The following is a 21,794-nucleotide window of genomic DNA, read 5'->3' as shown; positions in this document are numbered from 1 at the left end:
AATATTCAATTTAATGAAACAAGTTGTATTCTACAGGTGAGAGTCTTTCACATATTCATATTCGTTCCATGCATCCTAGTCATTATAACATATGCATAACCAACAAAAATCTTTCCAATGCTTTCTAACAATTATTTGAAACCAAAATAGAGTCGATTTTAACCAATTACGTAGAAGAATGAATAAAAAATGTGGATCTTTCTTTTATAAAAAAATGTTTTAAGAAAGAAAAAAAAACTTATTTCCTAAAAAAAATTATTTCAGGACACCGATCTTGCTAACAAAATGCAGCTGCAGATCCTTTTCAGTCCATGAGTAGGCTTCCCATCCCTTTGAGTTTACAGACACAACTGTATGTCAAGATTTGGGGGACTAACACTTTGTAGCAGTGGCCACAGAGAGTTACTGGGTCCACTAACGCTCTGTTTGTGCAGACACAGAGCTTTATAAAGCACTGTTTAGTCTGCTAACCTACGTTAGCGTGGGAAAATAGCTCAAAACATGGTCTTTAGGATTAGATTCAAAGCTGAATATATGAAGGCAGAATGCATCAAGGTTTTTTGGTGGGTCAGAAAGGGAATGCAGAAGTATAGGGAGGTCCTAGGAGGAGGACGAAATTGAGAACTGTCCGGGTGAACTGGGAACTAGATGTATAGTCCCCAGTGGAGTCGCCAATTCTGTTATAGGGTAAAATGCACAGTGTATGGAGAATGGAGATACCCTCAAAGGTCTTCCTGAGACCTTTGGAAGACTGTAAGATTATCTGCAGCCATCACAAAGTTACATACATGTCCATAAACATTAATCAAATATCAAAGCAAAATAGATGGATTACCTCAAGCCTCCATGTAGATTTGTTGGAGAGCATAATGCAACTAGGTGGAAGTCCCTTGAGCTGGCTCTAGATCAATTCCTGCACATAGAAGAGACAAGCATAATCACAGCATACAACCTTGATAACTAATACATGAATACATAAAAGACATCTAGTTACACATAACTAAGCTACTCATGCTCAAAGGTATTGGACAAACAAATAAATGAATGATAGTACCAACACCACGGAGTAGATAGTACAACTACAGTTCTATATTAATGTCGAAAGAGTGATTACAACCATCTGTTGCATCAGCCTTCCCTTACCCCTCCAACTTCTCTCTCTCCATCCCTTCTTACCAACATCATATTCTTAGATTTGAGACTATGCTCAACAATCAAGTAAGCTATCCTTTCAAATGATCTTACCTCTATCACAATAGCCCTAGCTTTTCTTATGTAGAATTCGAATTAGGGTTTCCAAGTTCCTTCATGAGTTCCTTAAGGTAAAAGCAATGATGTTGCCATGCTTTTGAGCTCTTTCCCATTTGCCTCCTTCATTAGGATTTAGAAATCCCACAAATAGGTTGAACTTGAGATGTTTCCTTGCTTTTTTGAGTAGATTTACGAGCAAATATCTAGATATTTATGAGTCAATTCGCTGCTTTGACCTTTAGAACTTCATTAGGATCCATTAACACTATTATCAAACTAACAACTAGTGTTAGTACGGTCACTAACGCTCCCTTAGGCTTACAGAGAAACTTTATAAAGTAGGTTGCCAGTGTATAGCCAGTGTTAGTGTGGAAACAAGGCATGTGATCTTGGTCTTTGCTTCAGCTATCATGTCTTTCCCCTCTGAGTTGATGAGGGGGTCATTTTATTGTATAGCACCTCTCATTCAACAGCTCCACCACTGCCTAGTGATGTTGAGGATCATGCTCACACACATGTTCATCCTTCACACTCTCCCAACATCACTCCACTCAATTTTTGCACAGATTTGGTTATGAGTCCTTCTCATATGCATTCTTTTCTTTGACCTTCATCTTTTCACTCAGGTGTTCCTCTAGATGATGTTCTCTTGTGTTCATCCATTCTAAACTCTCCACTTGTTGTGAACGAGGAACAACCCACTGACGGAGTCGATGTTGCACAACCAACATGCATTGTCATTCATGAAGAGTATGAGTGGGAGCTTGAACATCAACAATCGGCGAAGGATGACTCCCTTTTGTCTGAGTCCCCTCTGTTCTTTCTTAATCTTTCTGGTGAACCTTCCATCCATGATTTTTCATGTGTATCTTCATCCACAGATGCACCCATTGTTGATCACTCGCAAGACTCACCAGATGTTAGTCCATCATTTGACAACGGAGAGGATAAGTTACTCATTTAAAATCCACTTGATCCTTAATATGTATTTTTTTCAAAACACAGAGGATGAGTTTGTTTGCTTTTCATCTACCCCTCTGTATGATTCATCCAACCATGAGGATGCCAACCAACATACTGAATTTTCCGATCTTGGTTGTCATGATCTCTTCACCTCATCAACCGATCACAATGTTGATTCACTCATTGTTAATCTATCTAAGCCACTGGTCTATGAAGATCCATCTATCAACGAAGTTGAAACCCCACAGACCATCAAGGCACTTCAACCCAAGCTGATGGTTATGTCAGGCCCTCATTGTCATGAGGTTGGTTTCACTTCCGATCAAGAAATTGTTCAAACAATCAAGGCTCCTCATCACTCATCTGTATGCACTCAAGATCAATCCAACACTTAGATTTTACTTCCTCCACTCGAACTACACGATCCCATTGCTCATGCATTGGAGGAGTCTTACATTGCAAGCACTCATGCATGACGCAAGCTATATTTGTTTCTTTCATTTTCTGGCATGTCACAGTCAAGGGTGTGCTTATGCTTCAAAGTTGCACGTAGTGTCACACAGCACCATGATAAGTTCGGGAACTGTCCATCATGCACATGCACTCACTTATGTCCCATGGGCACTTTGAATCACGAAGTGTGGTTGTCTTCAGTGTTATATCTTTCTTGCTCATTAGTTCACACAACTGGGTTGCTCGCAGACCAAGCCTTCACCAACATGGGTCTACCAATGCACCGGTGGCTTCATTGGAAGTATCACTTCACGTGGTCAGGCCCATGTACCATTAGTGTAGGAGTAGGAGTAGTGTTTTCTTTCAGTTGTTTCCTTGCATGCTTGTTTACTTACGTGCTTTGTTTGCTTGTTTGTTTGTTTACTTGCTTCGCTTTCATTTGTTGCTTTTTCTCTTGCTTTTCTTTGTTGATTGTTAGTTTTTTCGCTTGTTTCGTTCATAGGTTATTTTTGCATGAAACCATGTATGACCCTTGAAGCAAGCTAGGTAAAGTACAAGAGGTCTCATATAGTTATCACTATTTGGTTATCTATCATCTTGCCTCTGTATAATGATCTTGTTACTTTCAGTCCATGATACATCGAAGGAAAATACATATTGTTAGAAGTGAACCTTGGTGTAAACACAATGCTTGCACGCTAACTAGTGTCACCTTCTCTAGTCAATTATTTTTGGGTTAACCCTTGTCAATTCAGTCAAGTAGAGTAAGGTGAGGGGGAAAAACTTAATAGGCATGTCAGAGATATAATAACCTACTTCTCTAATGGAACAACCTCTTCTTCTATCAATAAGTCGGGATCCCTCTTTTGCCTCTAAAATGAATAAGGAAAAAGAAGAGAAAGGCTTCCTATGCAGGGAGGTGATGCAAGTAACTCCATCAAGGTACGGACCAAGCTCATTGGAAGCGGAGCCATGCTTGTGTTCCTATGTGACTCCACTGGGTTACTGTCCAGGCCAGATGGCTGTGGAGCAACACCAGAGATGAAACTAAGACTCCGACAACTATACTACTTGTGCACTTATATACCCCTCAACCCCAATCGAAACAATTGTGTTTCCTTGTCTTGGAATGTGTGTCATCAACCAAGAGTCTGGCAGATGCTACATATTACAATCAAACTATTGTGAAGCCAAGATGAGCTGAGAGTTGAACAATACTTCTGGAGGTGTTAGACTTGCTTTTCACGAACAAAGTCCACTTAGAGAGCTAGAAGTATACCAGTGTTTTGCCAAGTGTTGTACCGGCTACAACCACCCTCCAAAATTTTTCCTTAGCATGTTTTGGAACCTCCCTACCAACCTTCCACAACACTTTGTCTTACCTCATCAAGTACTCAAGATTCAAGTGTTTTCCTCGCACAAAGGTAGCCTATCGATCATAGTTGATCCATTCCCCTCATAGGCTACTCTCTCGGACTTGTTCTAGCTACAAGCTAAACAACTTCTCCTTGAAAATTGCGCAGTTTTGGAGGGAAACAAGCCTTCGCTCCATGAATTGCACAATCCTCTCTAACAACCTGTTGGGCTCCAAGATTGCGCAATCCTGTCAGCCAACCCTCCTAGCAGGATTTGTACAAATTTTCCCAGCAGGAGGTTGTTCAACTTAGGATATTCACAAATCTAGGCAACAATCAGTTTCTCTGCCTAGAAATTACGTAAATCTCCTAGGCAGCCAGCCCAACTCCCAGCCATAAATGCACATTTATCTCCAACAGTTGAGCAATATCTTGCATGTGTGAAACTGAGAAAAACAAACTTTCATGCATGGCCTGCTTCTCCCAAGGAAACATGCAAAGGCATCCCTTGTTTTAGGGATCCATGTTTGGCAGTTGGAGGTTACACGCAAGGAGGAATTTTGAAACCTCCCACCAAGTGTCGCTTCCCCTAGATTCGTGGCATGTGCGTCACAACCTCAATGTTATCAAAACTCATCAACCAGATGCTGTAGAGCTCATCCCTTAGATCAAAAGTGTAGCTCTCACGTCCCACATCACATTTAGGAGCAGTTGACACATTCATCTCAGTTGTTTTGGGGTAAGCCCACTTCCCATGCCTTATGCTGCATTTTTGTCACTTTTTTGTGTTTTTGCTTGTAGGAGTATTGTTTGCTTGATTTCTTTGAATGTTTGCTATCATTTACATATGTACTAGCTTGTCCTCACTTTTTTTCAGTTTTCGTTGCTATCTCACTGCTGTCGCATGCATGAAACTGATTTGCATGGACATTTTCCCAACACGCGAACTCCCTCACTCACATGCATGTTAATCTGTTTTCTTAATCTGTCATTCATGTCTTGCACGCATTATCAATCACTTTTGCTATCACTTAGTGTCACCATGCATTTGCTGACTTACTTGATTTTAGTCACCCGTTGATGAGTCAGGCCAACCTTGGCCCAGGCTCTGCCTTCACCAAGCCTGAATTGCGCAATCTGGGAAAGGAAGGCTCACCTTCCTCTCCATATTTGTGCATTCCTGCCTGGCACTGGCCTCCAGAACTATTTTGCACATTTCCGGAGAACAGTGGTTGCTTGGCCCAAGAAATTGTGCAGATCTGTCCCTAAGACAGCACTCCTTCCCAGCTGGAATTGTGCATTGCGTAATCCCAGTAGTCAACAACCAGAATAGACTGTGCATTACGTAGTTCCAGCAGTAAGCCAGTCTCCCAATAGACTAGACTATGCCTTGAGTAGTCTTAGCAGTCAGTCTCCCAACCTCTTGGCTGAAAATGTGCAACCTTCATGATCATTCACCTAGGCATGTTACAAGTCAATTCTCATGTTCATTTTGGTTTTCAACTGACAGATTGATTGCTATGAGTGTTTCCATGTCTCCAGGTATCGTAGGTGTTCATCTGCCTCTTAGAAGTATAGGTACAATGGTTTCCATGAGAGAGGAGACGAGGACACCATTCAGAGCATGCTTGGGGATGTAGTCAATCAAGTGTCTATGAGCTTGCCTACTCATGAAGACATCAAGTTGTTTGTAGACAAGGACATCAAGCGGAAGCATCACAATGAGCAACATCATGAACAACAACTGAAGACAACATACCAAATGCAATGAATGCAAGAGGAGGTTTCTTGACAACACAAAGGTGGAACAAGGTTGCAAGCTCAAGCAAGTCCATTGATGATGAAATAAAATTTGGAGACTTCGGCTATGGAGTGACAGCATGACATGAAGACCGCGCGAAGGTAGAAGATGTAGCAAAAAAAGAGTTGCATGTCCTGAAGCAGCAACTTTGGAAGAACATGAAGTTGAGCAGACAGAGGAATGAGTTGACGCAGGATCAGGAACAGTAGTGGGCACAACATGCGCTCACGTATGAAACTGCGCCCAGATAAGTTAAATATCCATCCCAGTAGATAACATGGAGTAGACATGGTGAGAAGTGTGGTTGATCACATCCAAGGGATTCAGCAGCATGCATGGCATTGTGCACACACATGCAATCTAACCCATTCAACACACTCACCAATGCGAAGACAAGAAGCAAGTCCAACTGGAGTCGAACGGTTACTTCGGTAAGTTGATGTGCATGACGACCAGCACACCCAAGAAGACCATGCACATGTTAGTAGATGAGTTGGATGAAGGGGCCGAACCAATGTACCGGTTGCAACAAAAGCAAGAGTTCTCTTCAGCAGGATGTCACCATGAGGTGCATGCACACCATCACGAATGACTAAGCTTGGCATCATCTCACCAGCTTCACCATCACAAGCATGTCATAGTGTTGGTCTCACCATAGCGGACTGAGTATCAGTGATGTCTTGCAAAGCTTACTCAAGCCATGTTGTCTCACATGAGTACATGTGCATTGTAATATTGAGTCATGTCAAGCGTAATTCAAGTGCCAACAGTTGGATGTAACATTCATAGAGTAGGTGAAGAGTGATGAGGGTAGTTGAATTGTCACAAAGGGGAATGTCAAGGGTCATCCCACCCTTTGCCCTAAATAGTCCTTCATAACTCATTGTACATGCTTTTAGTCAACCAAGCTTCTACTAAGACTATTTTGAAGAAGGCTTGGACAGTATTGTAACGCACCTTGGCTTCTCCACTACAAGGAGCTAGTACATCTCTTTCGAGGAGCAGGCGAATGTGGTTGCAACGTTCCACTATTGGGGCTAGAAAGTTTACATGGATGTATTGTATGATTGTGATTTACACTTCTTTATATAATAAGAGCTAGCGCATTTTCATGCATATGTTGTTATTATAGTTGGACTGCTCCGGTTTCTTTAATGATATGTGTTGTTTAACTTACGTACTTGTGTATGGGATAATTCACATGAAATTATATGAATTATGTTGTTAATGTGTTGCATATGTTGTTAATGATGTCACTGTCTATGTCGAATGCTCTGCCAGGCATCAGATAGACCTTTCACTTGAACCTTGCTATAACAACTGTCACACTTGTCTCAAACTGATCCGTGAGTGTTTTACATGTTATCTTACCTTGTATGATGTGACTGTCGAATCCGAGTGGACTACTCCACCAGAAGCTGTGCATGTCCTTTGTGTTGTATGTTCCTAGCTGAGTTGGGGCTGATCCCTTTCAAACTAGAACTCACATTCACCTCCTCCCCCCTTCAAAGTGTTGGAACCTCTCATACACCTTCCTTGACTCACGGCATCAGTGACACCCTTGCTACTGACAGAGTTATTCTACTTGCCTCTGTGCGACACCGAGGTCAAGGCATTACCTTACGACCCACTATTGGGACTCCTACACCAAATGGTTTGAGATCTAATTGCGACTTCTTACCATGGAGATCCCCTTGACATGTTTTTGGGTCCATCACTGTTAATAGGTTAAAATTCAAACATTGTTTCACTATAATTTTTAGATATGCTTCGAGGAAGTTAGGCTTCCTAATTTCTCCTTAAATATTCTTCTAACAAGTTAGCTTGGAATTTTTATTGTAACTTTTCTTCTTGGATGTTTTAGACCATGAAAATTGCAGGATACATATTAAATACCTTCCTATACTTGTAGATAAAATTTTAGACCTCAATTCATAATAATTTCAAAGATATGATATGAGGAAGTTACACTTCATGAATGCTCCGAAAATATGCTTCAAACATGTCAGTTTGGTATTTTTGTTATAGATTTATTGTTGTGACGTTTTTTAATATGAAATTTGAAATATATTAAGATGATATCTCAAAGTACATATGGTTTTAATTTAATATATTTCTCACTATAATTTTGGAGATATGATCCAAGGAAGTTAGTCTTTATGAATGTTCCTAAAACATGCTTCAAAACATGTCATCTTGGAATTTTTGCTATAACTTTCTTTCTAAGATGTTTCAAACTATGAAATATGGAGGAGACAAAGAAGTAATATAAGGGTACTTTTGGTAGAAATTTCAGACCTTTTTTTTTATAATTTCAAAGATATTATTTGAGAAAGTTAGTATTCCCGAAAGCTCCTGATACATGCTTCAAACATGTTAGCATGGAGTTTCACTATAAATTTTTCTCTAAGACGTTTCATAATGTGAAATATGGAGGAAAAAGAGAAGATATATCAAGGTATATGTAGTAGAAATTTTGTATCTTTTTTCATTATAATTGCATAAATATGATATAAGGAATTTAGTGTTCTAGAATGCTCCTCAAACATGATTTAAATAGGTCAACTTGGCATCTTTGCTATAAATTTATTTCTAAAATGTTTAAGACTATTAAATATGGAGGAAATAGAGAATATATCTATAACTATCTATGGTAGAAATTTTAGAACCAAAATTGTAAAAATAGATATGTGGCATGTTGTGCAAATTCATTCTTTGGAAGAAGCCAAAAGAAACAAGTTTTGGAAGAAGTAGACCTAGTGAAAGAAGAAGAAACAAGTAGACTTAGTGAAGGAAGAACAAACTAACATACTTCATGAAGGAAGAAGAAACAACAAGACTTGGTGAAAGAAGCAGTAGCTAACAAACATTATAAAGAAGAGAGTAGATTCAATGAAGTATGTTGGTGCCTACGAATATTTGCAATAGTGGGGATTGGCGTATCTTATAGTTTGACACCTATAAGATCATTCGTATAAAGAAATTTTGAGGTTTTATTTCAAAAGGTTTCCATGTATATTTTTTCATTTATTCATTTTTTCAAATTGATGATTTATAATGTTCATATGTTTAAATACGAAAAAATTGGGATTATATTAATTCAACCCCCCTCTCACTGTAATTGTGAATCCAACAAATTTGAGAGTTTGGGAATATCTAAGGAGAAAAAGTGATATTGAAAACCATCTTTAGTGAGCTTGTAAGAATTATGGAGAAATTAGGTGTGGCAAGAGCAAGAGGGGTGACATACTACCCTGACAAATACAAAGAGACCAAGTATGCATGGGGACTAGGCACAATGATAACAAATAAGGCTAAATTCCTAGCATTGTGGAAAGGCTTAGAACTCACCAAGAACAAAGGTATACAAAAGTTCAAAATTATTGGGGACTCTATGATAGTAATTATAATGCTATCTACGTCATTTACATCAATTGATTCTATACTACTCCCTATAGTGAGAAGAATAATCCTTTTTTTGAAAAAATTTAAAGAATTCTCCTTCTTTCATGTCCTAAGAAATCTTAATGGATTGCCTAATGGTTTGGCCAACCAAGGAATGCAGTTAGGCACATGTGTATTAGAATAAACCGAATAAGCAAAGGTCACATCCCCATGCCATATATATGATCATGGATCGAATCCCATCAAAGGTGGGTGGTAATCGAGAACATCACCTCAAGGAATTTAATTATCACATGCACATGGGTTGACACTAAGGATTAATTCGAGCAAAATTGGATTCCTTAAACAAATATGTGATAAGCCTAGAAGTTTTTCCCTTTTCCTAAGCATATCTCAACCAGATCCATAGGTAGTTGGAAGGCATCGATTCTTATCATTGCGATTTCACATAGGTTGGTATTAATGTCAAAGGATGATTTTAGGCCAAATCCATAGACAATTGGAAGGAAACAAGCTTAAGGATGTGAGTTCCCAAGGGTTGGTATTAATAATGAAGGGAAGAATGTTATTCTTCCAACGATTCTCTATTAATTCATCACAAAGAATGTTGGTATGGATTCTCACAAAGGACAGATCTAAGATTGTCATGGAGATTAGAGGGGATTAGTATTTATGGCAATAGTGGAGAGTGATGGAGGGAGTCTAGTCAATGGGGGTCTATATATGGAAACCCCTTTGGGTTTTTGGTCAATTATTCTCATTTCCCTCAGTGTTTCTCATGTTCTTTTTTCTATTAATTTGTGTAACGATGGCACCAAAAGGTGTTCAGTCCCTGGAGGATGAATTGGCAGGGTGGAAGAGGGCGACAAATTTTCTCTTCAAACTATTAATAACTTAATGGGTCACCTTGATCTTCTGACTCGTAGGATAGATCTGATGGAAAGCGACAGAGAGGAAAAAGGTGATTCTAATGGAAGCTATGTTCGAGAGCTTGGAGGCGAGCATTGAAAAGAAGCTCATTAGGTTTGAGGTAGAACTAATATCTTGTAGCACAAAGCTCGTCAGTGATGGTATCTTTACAAAGTTTAACAAAATTCTAGCATGGAAACCTATCCTCAGTACCAAGGAGACACAAGAATCATTTAGAGAGGGCACAACAGTTGAAGGAATAGGAAGAGGAAAGTATGTCTTCCTGATGGACAAGGATGAAACCGAACCTTCTAAGCCACCCTAAATTATAGTTATTTTATGTATTGCAAGTTTATTTTGTTATTGGATCAATTTTGTTGGTTATATGGAAGTACCATTATAGAATCTTAGTCCAAAGATCTTGTAGAGGCAACAAGACCCTACTCTAGATCTATTGGAACATGGAAGCTATAGAGATCAAAGAGTTATGTTTTGTATTATCTGATGTAAATGGTTATGTCCATGTAATCTAGGCTTTATGACATAAATATAGTCGTTTTGTTAAAAAAATATGGAGAAATTCATAGTGGGTCAAGCAATCAACTAATAAGGGTTTCCCAAAAGGAGATCAACACAATCTAGCAGGGTGACATTGTAGATGCCTATATCTTAAAATTTTGGGCTAATAACAAAGGTAGCCTCATTTTTTCAAGAAATTAATAATCATGGGTTTCCATCATTCACCTAGCCAAGCTGATAAGGGATGTAATGAGGAGTCAACAAAGGGCCAAATCTTTCATAAGGGTAGCAAATACTAGGTTTTTCTAGCTACCATTGTTAGGAATAATTGTAGCTAATCAATCCTTGTGAGTAAATAATAACTCACAATCTAATGGTTTTTAATCTATAGACATGTAAACAAGCTGGGGATATGATTTGATGGGAATAACAATGTTGATAACTTGATTACTATGGGGCAAAAGAAAACAAAAAATATTAAGATTTTGAAAACCATGTCTTTAAAATGAAGTAGTACTATGGGAAAAAGTTTGAAGAAAACTATAGTATTGGCCAATAGGGTTGAATGAAGGGTGAGAATTTGGGGAAGATGAGGTAGAGTTGGGGTTCCTAAGGGAAAAATATTAAGGTTTATAGAGAGGAAAAAATCATTTTCCCAACTTCCATTTAGCTAGCAGAGTGTGTTGAAATGTGTGTGTGTGTATGTATGTGAGAGAGAGAGAGAGAGAGGAACTAGAAACTATAATGATTTTATTTCACAAAATTGGTAATGAAATATAATTAAAATTGAATATTAGTACCTATTTTAGATCAAATTTGTAGAGCTACACTTGGATCTTCCAAAACACATCAATTACTATTGACCCATCTAGCTTGAACATTGTAAAAAATGGAGCCATTGGAATAGATTCCCTCACTCTATCCTATAGGATAGAATTGGCCTCAAATGGTTGTGGAAAATGTGCTCCAAGTAGTGATGTCATGTGAATTCACTATGGTTTTCTTGATGTTGAGTTCAATGTAGAAAGATGCATCATTGACAAACATTTGTTAAATGTGTTCCCATCAGTGTTCAATTAGTCCCCCAAGATGCAAGGTTTCCATCGTGATCTTGTCATATTTCAGAATTTCATATTTGTGGTTCAAATAAGTGGAGAATGATTTGATCTAGGCACCCACTTACATGCCATCCCATCAATAGATACTATGAATTTGGCAATAATTACTTTGGAATGTTATTGAGTTTTTGCAAGGGGTTGTTTTTCAATACACACACGCACACACATTTCTAATCCACTTTCAATCATATTTACCGTATTTCGTTGTATTCACTCAACACAAGGGGATGCTAAAAATGAAGCATCCCTCTCAATCGCAACCAACTAAACATTGTAATTATTATTATTGTATTTCTAGACTTGGTTAAAGCTAACTCAAGGGATTCAACATTATGCCATAACTCCTCCTTGGCAAAAATCCTTACCAATTAAGTTATATAAATATAACTCCCCATGATAGTTTACACATCTTAACATAATTGAGTGGACCTAATGGTGTAATGAATATCTGTATGTTGTCCTTTTATTTTGATATTTAAAAATTGAACTTAACATATGTAATGGATTTTAGTGAGCTTTTCTTTCACACTTTCAATTTTAAAATATAAGATTATATCTTAAAAAGATAATTGTATAATTTAAAATTTATATTTAATATTATGTTAATTATAAAAAAATAAATTATGTTGTTGATATATATATGTGTGTGTGTGTGAAAGTAATTGTGTAGAATATAAAAAGCATCTTAATTTTTTTTTATCTAATTATGAAAATATTCATATTTAAAAAAAAAAATACACAATGTTAATTATCATAAAAAAATACTAAATAAATAAATTTAAAAATCACATATTTTAAATTTCCTTTTAAAACCATACTTCAAGAATTGAATTTAATGATATAATCATGTTAAATTTATCATAAAAAAATAAAAAATAAAAAATTATTAACTAAAGGTATAAATACCTCGTTTATCAAAAATAAAATTTAATTGAATTTAATGAAATAATCATGTTAATTTTATCATAGAAAAAAATATTAACTAAAAACATAAATCTCTCAATCTATAGCATATTTCAGTCTATCCACGGTAAATTGTCAATTTGAAGGTTTGGGAAAAATCTCATTTCTTTTAAATATATCAATTTTATAAATAATACATATAAAACAAGGGTTACATAGTAGCTAATACCTGCCGCTAAACTTAAATATAGCTTAATGAAACAAAAAAAATAATAAAGACAAAGATTTCATCACAAAAATAAGAAAACTAATAAAATATTGTATTGTTGAATGACATCACCAAAAATTAAAAAATATGATTAAGTAATATTGTTTATATTAAGATACATATATCTATATGTGTGTGTTTTATTTTTATTAATATATATAATTGTCTATAACTAAATTTATTAAAATATGTTTTTAATATAATAATAAGTCACCTTAAATTGAAAATATTGTGAAAATATTATAATTCATGAAAATAAAAATAATAAAAAAAAGAAAAAAATAATCAAAACATTAAATGAAAAGTAAGTAAAACTAGAAACCAAAAATTAGTAACTAATAGAAATGGAAGTTACTAAACAACCCATAATAAGACCTCAACCAATCACTTTACAAATAAATAAATTTAAATAAAATAAAAAAACAACAAAAATTGAGTTCCTAATATTAAACTATGGATAAATGTCTTTTTTTTTTTTTGATAAAATACAAACTAATACAAAGTCAAAAACAAAACTGAATGTGTTATACCATATCGCGATAAGTATAATAATTTGTAATATTTGAATTATTAATAAATCATATTTATTATATTTATTTGATTATTAAAAACTATAATAATTACTTTTATAAATATAATCATATTATTTACATAATTTTATTTTCAATTTAATATACTTTATTAATTAAATATTAATATATATTAATAATATTTTTTTAATTAATATAAAAACTAAAGAACACATAAATCCTATGTTGATATTGCCTCTTCTTAATTCATTATCTGATCCAGTTACACTATAATATCAACTTCAATCTGAATCAGAATAAGTCATATTTATTTGATTATTAGAAACTATAATAACTACTTTTATAAATATAATCATATTATTTACATAATTTTATTTTCAATTTAATATATTTTATTAATTAAATATTAATATTTATTAATAATATTTTTTTAATTAATATAAAAACTAAAGCACACATAAATCCTATGTTTATATGGCCTCTTCTGAATTCATTATCTGACCCAGTTACACTATAATATCAACTTCAATCTAAATCAGAATAAGGTGCTATTAAAATGGAATCTCATCATGATGTCCTCTTAAAAAGAAAACCATCCTTGGTGTTTGCTTTACCTTTTCTTTATCATGTGTATTTTCAAAGAAGTTAATATTAAAAATCCAAACCATACAAGGTTGCAAATAGAAAACATATGCTCACTGATTATGAGAAAACACACAGCTTCAGTAAAAGGATAAAGAGTTAAGAAAGAAACATTCCAACTAATATTTATTTGTTAAAAAAAGCTTACATTCCACACAATAGAGAGACCCCTAAATACATAATTGAGGAGCTCAGTAAGTCTGCATATGGTGTGCAAATTGCACAGACAGATGAGTCCAGTCTTTCTCTAAAGAATTATACTACTACTTCCACCAACATTCTCCTGCTTCAGTTGCTTCTAATACAGTCATTGCTTCTGATTATATAGGAAAAAAACATAGAATGGGAAGAAAATAGATGCCTATTGCTCCTTGAAATCATAAGAACAGGTTCCATTGTCACTCCTCGCTGTCGGATCATAATTGGCGGCCCTTGGATCAGTGCAGCCTTCAGGAACAGGCAAATTCACATGCTGGGCAGCTTGACCTGTAGTCCCCACCATCAAAGTCAGGAGATCCCTCTTTCCTGCCACCCAATCCTAATCCTAAATCTACTACTACCTATTCATGCACATATACATATATCTTAACTTCCCAGTGTGGTTCAGGGATAAGAAAACTAACCAAAGAAGGTTCCCCTATTGATGGAATCCTCATTAGCATCTCCTAGAGCAGCCTCAGCCATGTACTTGTCAGCCAATTGCACGCGTTTCACATTATCTTGCTCTGCAACAAGCATGTTACCATACTCAAGAAGCTTGTCAATTGTCATTGCAGGCTTTTCGAATGTTGGAGGGCCATCCCTAGAGTTAACAAGGCTCCTGCCAATGTTTTCAATCCCTTTTTGTGAGATCCACTTTCGCACCTCGTCATCATAGACCCTTGCCCTCAAGGCACCAAAGAAGTCTGCAAAAGGAGAAACTTTTAGTTAGAATAAGCAGCTGTCAACCCAACTGTAATGATTTGTTTTTTGAAATTTCCATAATTGCACCTGAAAACAGCATGCCTACAAATAGCATTGAGTAAAGCAGGTCTCAAATTTAGGCCAGATTCTTTTTGGGAAAGTATACTGCTATTGTATCTTCACAGAGGTGGCCAAGTGGTCAAGACATGTAGATGTCTTAGCCAATAGCCAGCTTCAATTTTCAGGGACATAAAGTCATACTGTTGCACAATGTACATATCTTCTCTAGCTACAAAGAAATCTTGTATAAAAGCAAGAGCGTTGCACAATGTACATATGTTCTGTAGCTAGCTACAAAGAAATCTTGTATAAAAGTAAGAGCGTTGCACAATGTACATATGTTCTCTATCTAGCTACAAAGAAATCTTGTATAAAAGGAACAGGGTTATCTTGAATTTTGGAACTACCGTAGTTTTGTTTAAGACTCTCAGTAGACTTTTTATTTATTTTTATTTTGATTAGGATGAGCTTTTAGGGCTAGCATATCAGCAGGATTGTGCAAAGCTTATAGTTTTAATTCCGACAAAATACTTCCATCTTCAACCCTTCTCAAGAGATTTGAAATTGAGACCAGACAAAGACTAGGCAAACCAACTGATCTACAACTCATGATAAGACTCTCAATAGACTTAGTGGCTTTACTATATATGTACTGAATACTTTTCCTGAATAATTTTTTAAAACTGTCCGGCAGAGAAAGGAGTTGTGAAGAAATTCAGTGCAATACACATACCAATTGACTGGCCTGGGAAGGAATCTACAAGTCTCACAACGTCACTCTCGATCACATTGTCCGCTCGGAAAATACCCGTACAGACTCCAATTCTGTCTTCACGAGTAGGAGCCCAATAGAACTTCTCCATACGCCCATCACGAATCAATGGAGCATACAAAGTTGAGAAATCATTTCCTGTCACAACAATTGGAACACGAGGATTTTCTTCCTTGTTGTACATTCCAGGCAACTGAACATTCGTTGGGTTATCAGCAATGTTCATGAGGGTGGCATTGACCATCTGGTTGTTCACAGTGTACTGAGTTGTACTACCCATTCTTCCAGCTCCTGCATCCAGATCATTAATGAAGAGCACACACATCTTTCCTTTCTTGACAATGTCGGCCGCTTCACGGTATCGCTTTCTGACCAATTTTGCGGGCTCTCCTGCATCTCCACTCTCCAGTTCACCGGCACTCATCATAATTGGGCTATAGAGACATAAAAGCCAAACATAAGCGAGGAACAATGACTTGTTGAAACAGGGAGGATTTTAAGGAACCGTAACCCTTAAATTAGCACTAGAAGCAATTTGGGAAAACTATAAGAAAGCTACAAAAGTTTTTAAGCTACCAAAAGTTATAGAATAAACGTATTTCCTTTATACACATTGATCAATATTAGAAACAGAAAATTTCCCTTGAATTTTAGACTTCATTGTTATGTGTGATATAGCATTAAGTAGCCTAAACTTTGTAGCTTTTCCACAAAATCTCTCTGATTGATCCAAATTAGTCTCTATGGCCACACTAAGCAAGTACACAGTTCTATTGGTCCAGCAGTTAATATTTTCTCTAAGCATGTTGCAGAAAACATCACTCTTAATATCTAAAGAACATCTTCCATGATAAAACTCATTGTGTGTTTGTGTTTACTTTCCAAAAAATTGAATGACACCACACATATTACATGACAGCAGACGAAATTTGGGCCAAAGGAAAAGAATGGGAAATATTCCTCACTTGATTCCCAATTTTGCAAATACAAGCTCACATTGGAAGGACTTTCCTTGACCTTTGCCTCCCCAAATACCAAGAATGAGAGGAACCTATAAAAGCATCAAAAATTTGTAATCAGCAGAGGGATTTCCTCTTGACTTCAAGAATATACTGAAAATTCTTGACCAAAGGGAGAGCATCCCTTACCTTAATGTTAGGCAAGTTCATGAAGTTCTTCGAGATGTGAACAACAAGCTTGTCCATAAAAGCAGGAGCAATGTAGTAACCATCCATCATGTTGTCTAATGAATACCTGGTAAGAAAGAAAAATTCAGTATATTATCAAGCAAATTCTACTCTGGTGTTAATTTATAATTTCAGACACCATCCAAGTTAAAAAATGGAGATGCAATTAATCATCTAGTAGTACTTGACTTAGTTCTTAAGAACTCTAAGCAAGTTTTATAGACTAAAGATATGTGGTCCATATTTTGATTGGAAGCATCTATAATAACAAAATAGTAAATCTGGATATAGAAAAATATTCAGCTGACTAACTGAAAGGAAAAGACACAATTCAGAGAAACTTACGTTCGCTGAGCAGTACTGATATAGTCATAGCTACTCATAATAGCATTGTGTGTGCCACTTCCCATCGGTGCTTGGAAAAGTGAATCAACCTTTCCCTTTCCACGTCTAATATCCTGTTGGTCATCAGATTCATCATATGCAAGACCTTTCCATCTGTCCTTCTCAGTCTGCTTGGACTCATCAATTTCAGCAACAACTCTGAAGTGATTTGCCTTTGTGGAAGCGTGGAATGCATTTGAGCTGGTCTTCTTCAATCCACACCCAAAAAATGCAGTGCTAGGGAGAGTCTTTAGGATTGATGCTTGTCCAGTGGACAAAGGCAGATTCTTCTAGCACAAAATGATCAATCTTTAGTACAACTATTATCAGAAGACAAGATATTTAACAAAGAAAGAGTCTTAGCGAGATAGAGATACCCTCCAAAAAGACAGTTTGCAGGTTTAATGAGATACTCGTTGTATGGATAGAAATCTAAAGTGCGAGGCCTAAATCTGATGGTGTAGACTTCCAGGGTGATGGTCATGGGTGCCTAATAAGAATGGAGTTACATTTGAACGTATCACCAGGTCAAAATCAAACATCAAGATCTAAAGGGAATGTTTCTCATTTAGATTATCATTAGAGATGGGCTGAATACAAATTACGAGCACACAAAACAAACAAAAAGGACCCATTTGAGCATGGCTACTCATTCGAATAGCAAGCAAGTAGACACTGTCAAAAATGATATTTCACGAGGCATTTCCAGAGATCCAAACTATGAGCTCAAAACCAAAACAACATCCATTGGGCTTGCCTAGAAATATGGATTGCAAGCACAAAACGTAAAATTATCTATTTATCCATGGCTAGAATTCTATCTGGCAAGCTCAAAACTAGAACAGCTTTATTTGATCATGGCTAGATATTCAGATAGCAAGCTCAAAAGTAAAGAAGTATTCCTTGGGACAAACTAGGAAATCCAAGGAACAAGCTCAAGACTTTATAGGAATATTTATTTGGACATGGGTAGAAATCTAAGCAGCCGGCTGGGAATTTAGAAAATTATATTAATTGCGGTATCTACCTTGAAATGTCCAAGTTGCAAGCTCAAAAAAAAAAGACTACTCATGTAGGCCTTACATGAATATGCAATCTCAAATTGAAAACCAAAAAAAAAAACTTAATTGCCAATGGTCAGACAAGTGCAACCTCCAAGTCTCAAAAACTATTGATTTAGTCACGGCTAGATTCTCAATACCAGGCCCAAAACAATAACATCATAACATGGGTATGCTCAGAAATCCAAGATGCAAGCTCAGAACAGGTGGCAAAGGCATATTGTCCACAGAGAGAGAAGTACGAAGACATCCAATTGACAAGCTCAAGTACAGTAAACTGAAATTCAAAACTACAGAGAGCCCTATTGTAAGCTGTGAACTAAACAAAATCATCATTTTGGCAGTAACTTTATGTAGACAGAAGTCAGAATTGGAAGACCAATGCCATCAAAACTTCATTTGAAGCAGATGCAAGCTAAAAACTCAGAAATCACCAATTGGGTTATTACAGAGTATGCCAATTAAGTCTAATTTGTTCAACATTGCTTGGAATGAACAGATAATTGATAGGAGAAAGTTATGCACACTGACCGAAGAGACAGTGATGGAGCCAACAGCGGCTGCAGCAGTCGCCATGGTGGAACAGATGATGCTGGCCAGAAATAGGAATTTATGGCGAGCTAGAGAACTCTATGTTATATATAACCAAATCAGAGTGCAGGCCTGGACTTATCCAACGTACACTTCTATAGGTGTGATTTATATCAATACTTGAACATTTGCTGTATTATTTTCTAGAGGATAAACCTGATAGGTTCTTAGTGGCTACAAATCTTGTGCCTTATCATGATGGCACGTGTCCAACCTCATCCTCCTGATTCCCCTTTCAGAGAAAACTTGTCCACTCATCTCTCTTGTGTCAGTCAAGGTGGCTGGATTGTAAGATGCGGTTTGATTGGAAGTTGATTATTCTGTTTTTTCCTGCATAAGTAAATGCAGAGAAAATTAACAAAGATGCCATAACTACCGAACAATTTTGCGATTGCAGATGTATAATATCTCCATCAGTCACGGTAAGATTGTGGGCGTTCATGGATTTTGATTAAAATGCATCAATAATCTCGAACATGGTAGAAAATTGAGGATCTAAAATGAGAGAAGGAAAATGGAATCTCTCCGTCGCATTCCAATTTCATGGAAATCACTAAACTGCACTGGACAAGCCTTGTAAGAAAAATAGGAAATAATTGAATATTAGCTTTGGGAAATTTACTTGGGAAGTTTGTGAAAGCTTGTACTAAATAGAATAGGATAATTTAAAATTTATATTAAATTATTGGTTGTATGTGGCCTATGTGTTCAGATAGAAATTATAATAATAGAATCAATTCAGAAATTATAATAATAGAATCAATTTATGTGATAAGGTAATTGTTAATTTATTTTTAACAGGTGGAAAAATTTATCATAATTTAATTGTCAAATCATTAGTGAAGATAACCATTTTTTGTAGTGAATGTTGACTGATTCATTTTTTTAATCAAGGAAAATCATCCGACCTGGAATAATCCGCTGGTGGTCCATAGGGGCAGTGTTTCACTCCTACCAGATGCCTCTGGGTTAACCTGTTTCCTTAAATCCAAAGAAAACAAGCTCTTAGCCAAACAAAAGCATTTTTAAAACATACTCTAAACCCTGAGAAACAATTATCAATTTTTAACAATATATTAAATAAAAATAATTTATTTTAATTATTATAAATATTAAAAAAATAAATAATTTAAATAAATTTTAAAAAATATAAATAAGCATAACCATCCATCAATTTTAAATCCAAAGTAAAAATGAATATAACCATTTATATTACAAAACCAAATAATTAAATTTCATTTCCTATATATCACACAAGCCTTCCTAATGTACATAATAAATATGATATAATTGTGAGACAATGTATAATAGGTAAGAATATAATTGTTATTTTTTAGATATTAATAATATAATATAATATGGATAAAAATAAATATAACTACTGATTATAAAGCCAAATGATTAAATTTCAGGTCTTATATCACATAGGCCTTGACCTTCCAGTGAAGTAGCATATGAATTTATATGGCAAATGTGTTATAATTATGAGACCATGTGTAATGAGTAAGAGCATAGTTGTTATTTTTCTAAATTTTATATATTGTGTGTTATTTTATTTAATATTTAAATTTATATTAAATAAGTTAGATGTGAGAGGGGAGGTTTTAAGTAATAAGAAATTAAGAATGTAGAATTATTAAAAATATAAAGTTATTATTATTTTTATCATTAATATTTATGAAATAATATAAAAGGTATAATTTTTTTTAAATCATGGTGAATTGGTAATATATTGGAGTAATTTGGGTGAGTTTTAAAATCAAATATTTTAGCTACCACTATAACACCAAGGGTATATCCACCACTCTGCGAGCCAAATGGAAAGTTGTATTATTGTCAACAATAAGAAATGTTGTATTCAATACAATGTTCTTTTCTCTATTATACAACATCACATCAATGGTATTCATGAACAATCTTCCATGATTTTTAAATAGAATTCATGACTCAATGAAGTGATAATATATATCAGGTGTTATGAATATCAAGAATATATGAGTTGTCATATAATATATGCACAAGATACAATGGTGGACATTAGATAACTCAAGTACAAAAATGCATTAAATATTACATGGCTAATATATTATATACCAAGTTGGTCTTAAGTAACTTTCCAATGTTTAATGTCTTGGATCAAGTGACAGGGACATATGCTCACTCGAGGATAGAACAATCACCAATGCCACCTCTCCTGCTTCCTAAGTATCCATTAAACAGTAGCATAGGATACCCCTCTCATGCCTAGTAGTTATGAGGTTAGAATGTGGTTTGGTTGGCGTGCCATTCCATAATGGCCACAGTCATCATGGTTTCCTCCTTGCTCTCAATAGATCTATAAAACATTCGCTACCCATGCTTTGCAATGAATGGTAGGGAATACAAAAATGTTTTAGTTGGGTGGATTTATCCCTTTTATTTGTTTCTAATTTTGTTTCAACCTATTATTGGTGTCATTATCACATGCAAGACCTTTGCTTTTGGTTCTCTCTACTCCAACCCTTTGCAAGTCTACCCCGTAAATCCATCTTCTTCCTCTCTATTTTATGCTTTGCACATGGTTCATGATAAGAAGAGCCATCACTGATGCAGTTTATAGCACAAACCCATAATTGATGCCTAGCATGAGGCAAAAAATTCGAGGCCATTTTCCATTGTTGTATATCCCTTGTCATTTGAGATGCCATTGAAGTTGTAGAAGTGGAGACCCAACTAGAAA

At 35.6% G+C, this 21,794-nt stretch overlaps 1 protein-coding gene across 2 annotated transcripts; it reads right to left on the bottom strand.

The window, feature by feature from the left end:
• Nucleotides 1–14,216: 14,216 nt before the first annotated feature.
• LOC149149353 (ribulose bisphosphate carboxylase/oxygenase activase, chloroplastic-like) lies at nt 14,217–19,172 on the bottom strand. Of its 2 annotated transcripts, none has more exons than XM_089441013.1 (7): nt 19,016–19,172; nt 17,385–17,710; nt 17,001–17,106; nt 16,818–16,903; nt 15,814–16,286; nt 14,741–15,022; nt 14,217–14,603 (listed from the first exon to the last, which is right to left on the bottom strand). In XM_089441013.1, the coding sequence occupies exons 1-7, from the start codon at nt 19,058–19,060 to the stop codon at nt 14,479–14,481; spliced, it is 1,443 nt and encodes a 480-aa protein (XP_089297139.1). In that variant the 5' UTR covers nt 19,061–19,172; the 3' UTR covers nt 14,217–14,478. The 2 variants fall into 2 exon arrangements, with proteins under 2 accessions (XP_089297139.1, XP_089297138.1); XM_089441012.1 differs by having other exon boundaries at nt 17,385–17,713; nt 19,016–19,170.
• Nucleotides 19,173–21,794: the final 2,622 nt, after the last annotated feature.

This window comes from Pinus tabuliformis, chromosome 9 (genome assembly GCF_031772625.1).
Source record: "Pinus tabuliformis cultivar Carrire ecotype Pingquan chromosome 9, CPIR1, whole genome shotgun sequence".
Taxonomy (NCBI): Eukaryota; Viridiplantae; Streptophyta; class Pinopsida; order Pinales; family Pinaceae; genus Pinus; species Pinus tabuliformis.
Note: the sequence above shows the minus strand (reverse complement) of the source record. Positions and strands in the feature narration are given on the sequence as shown.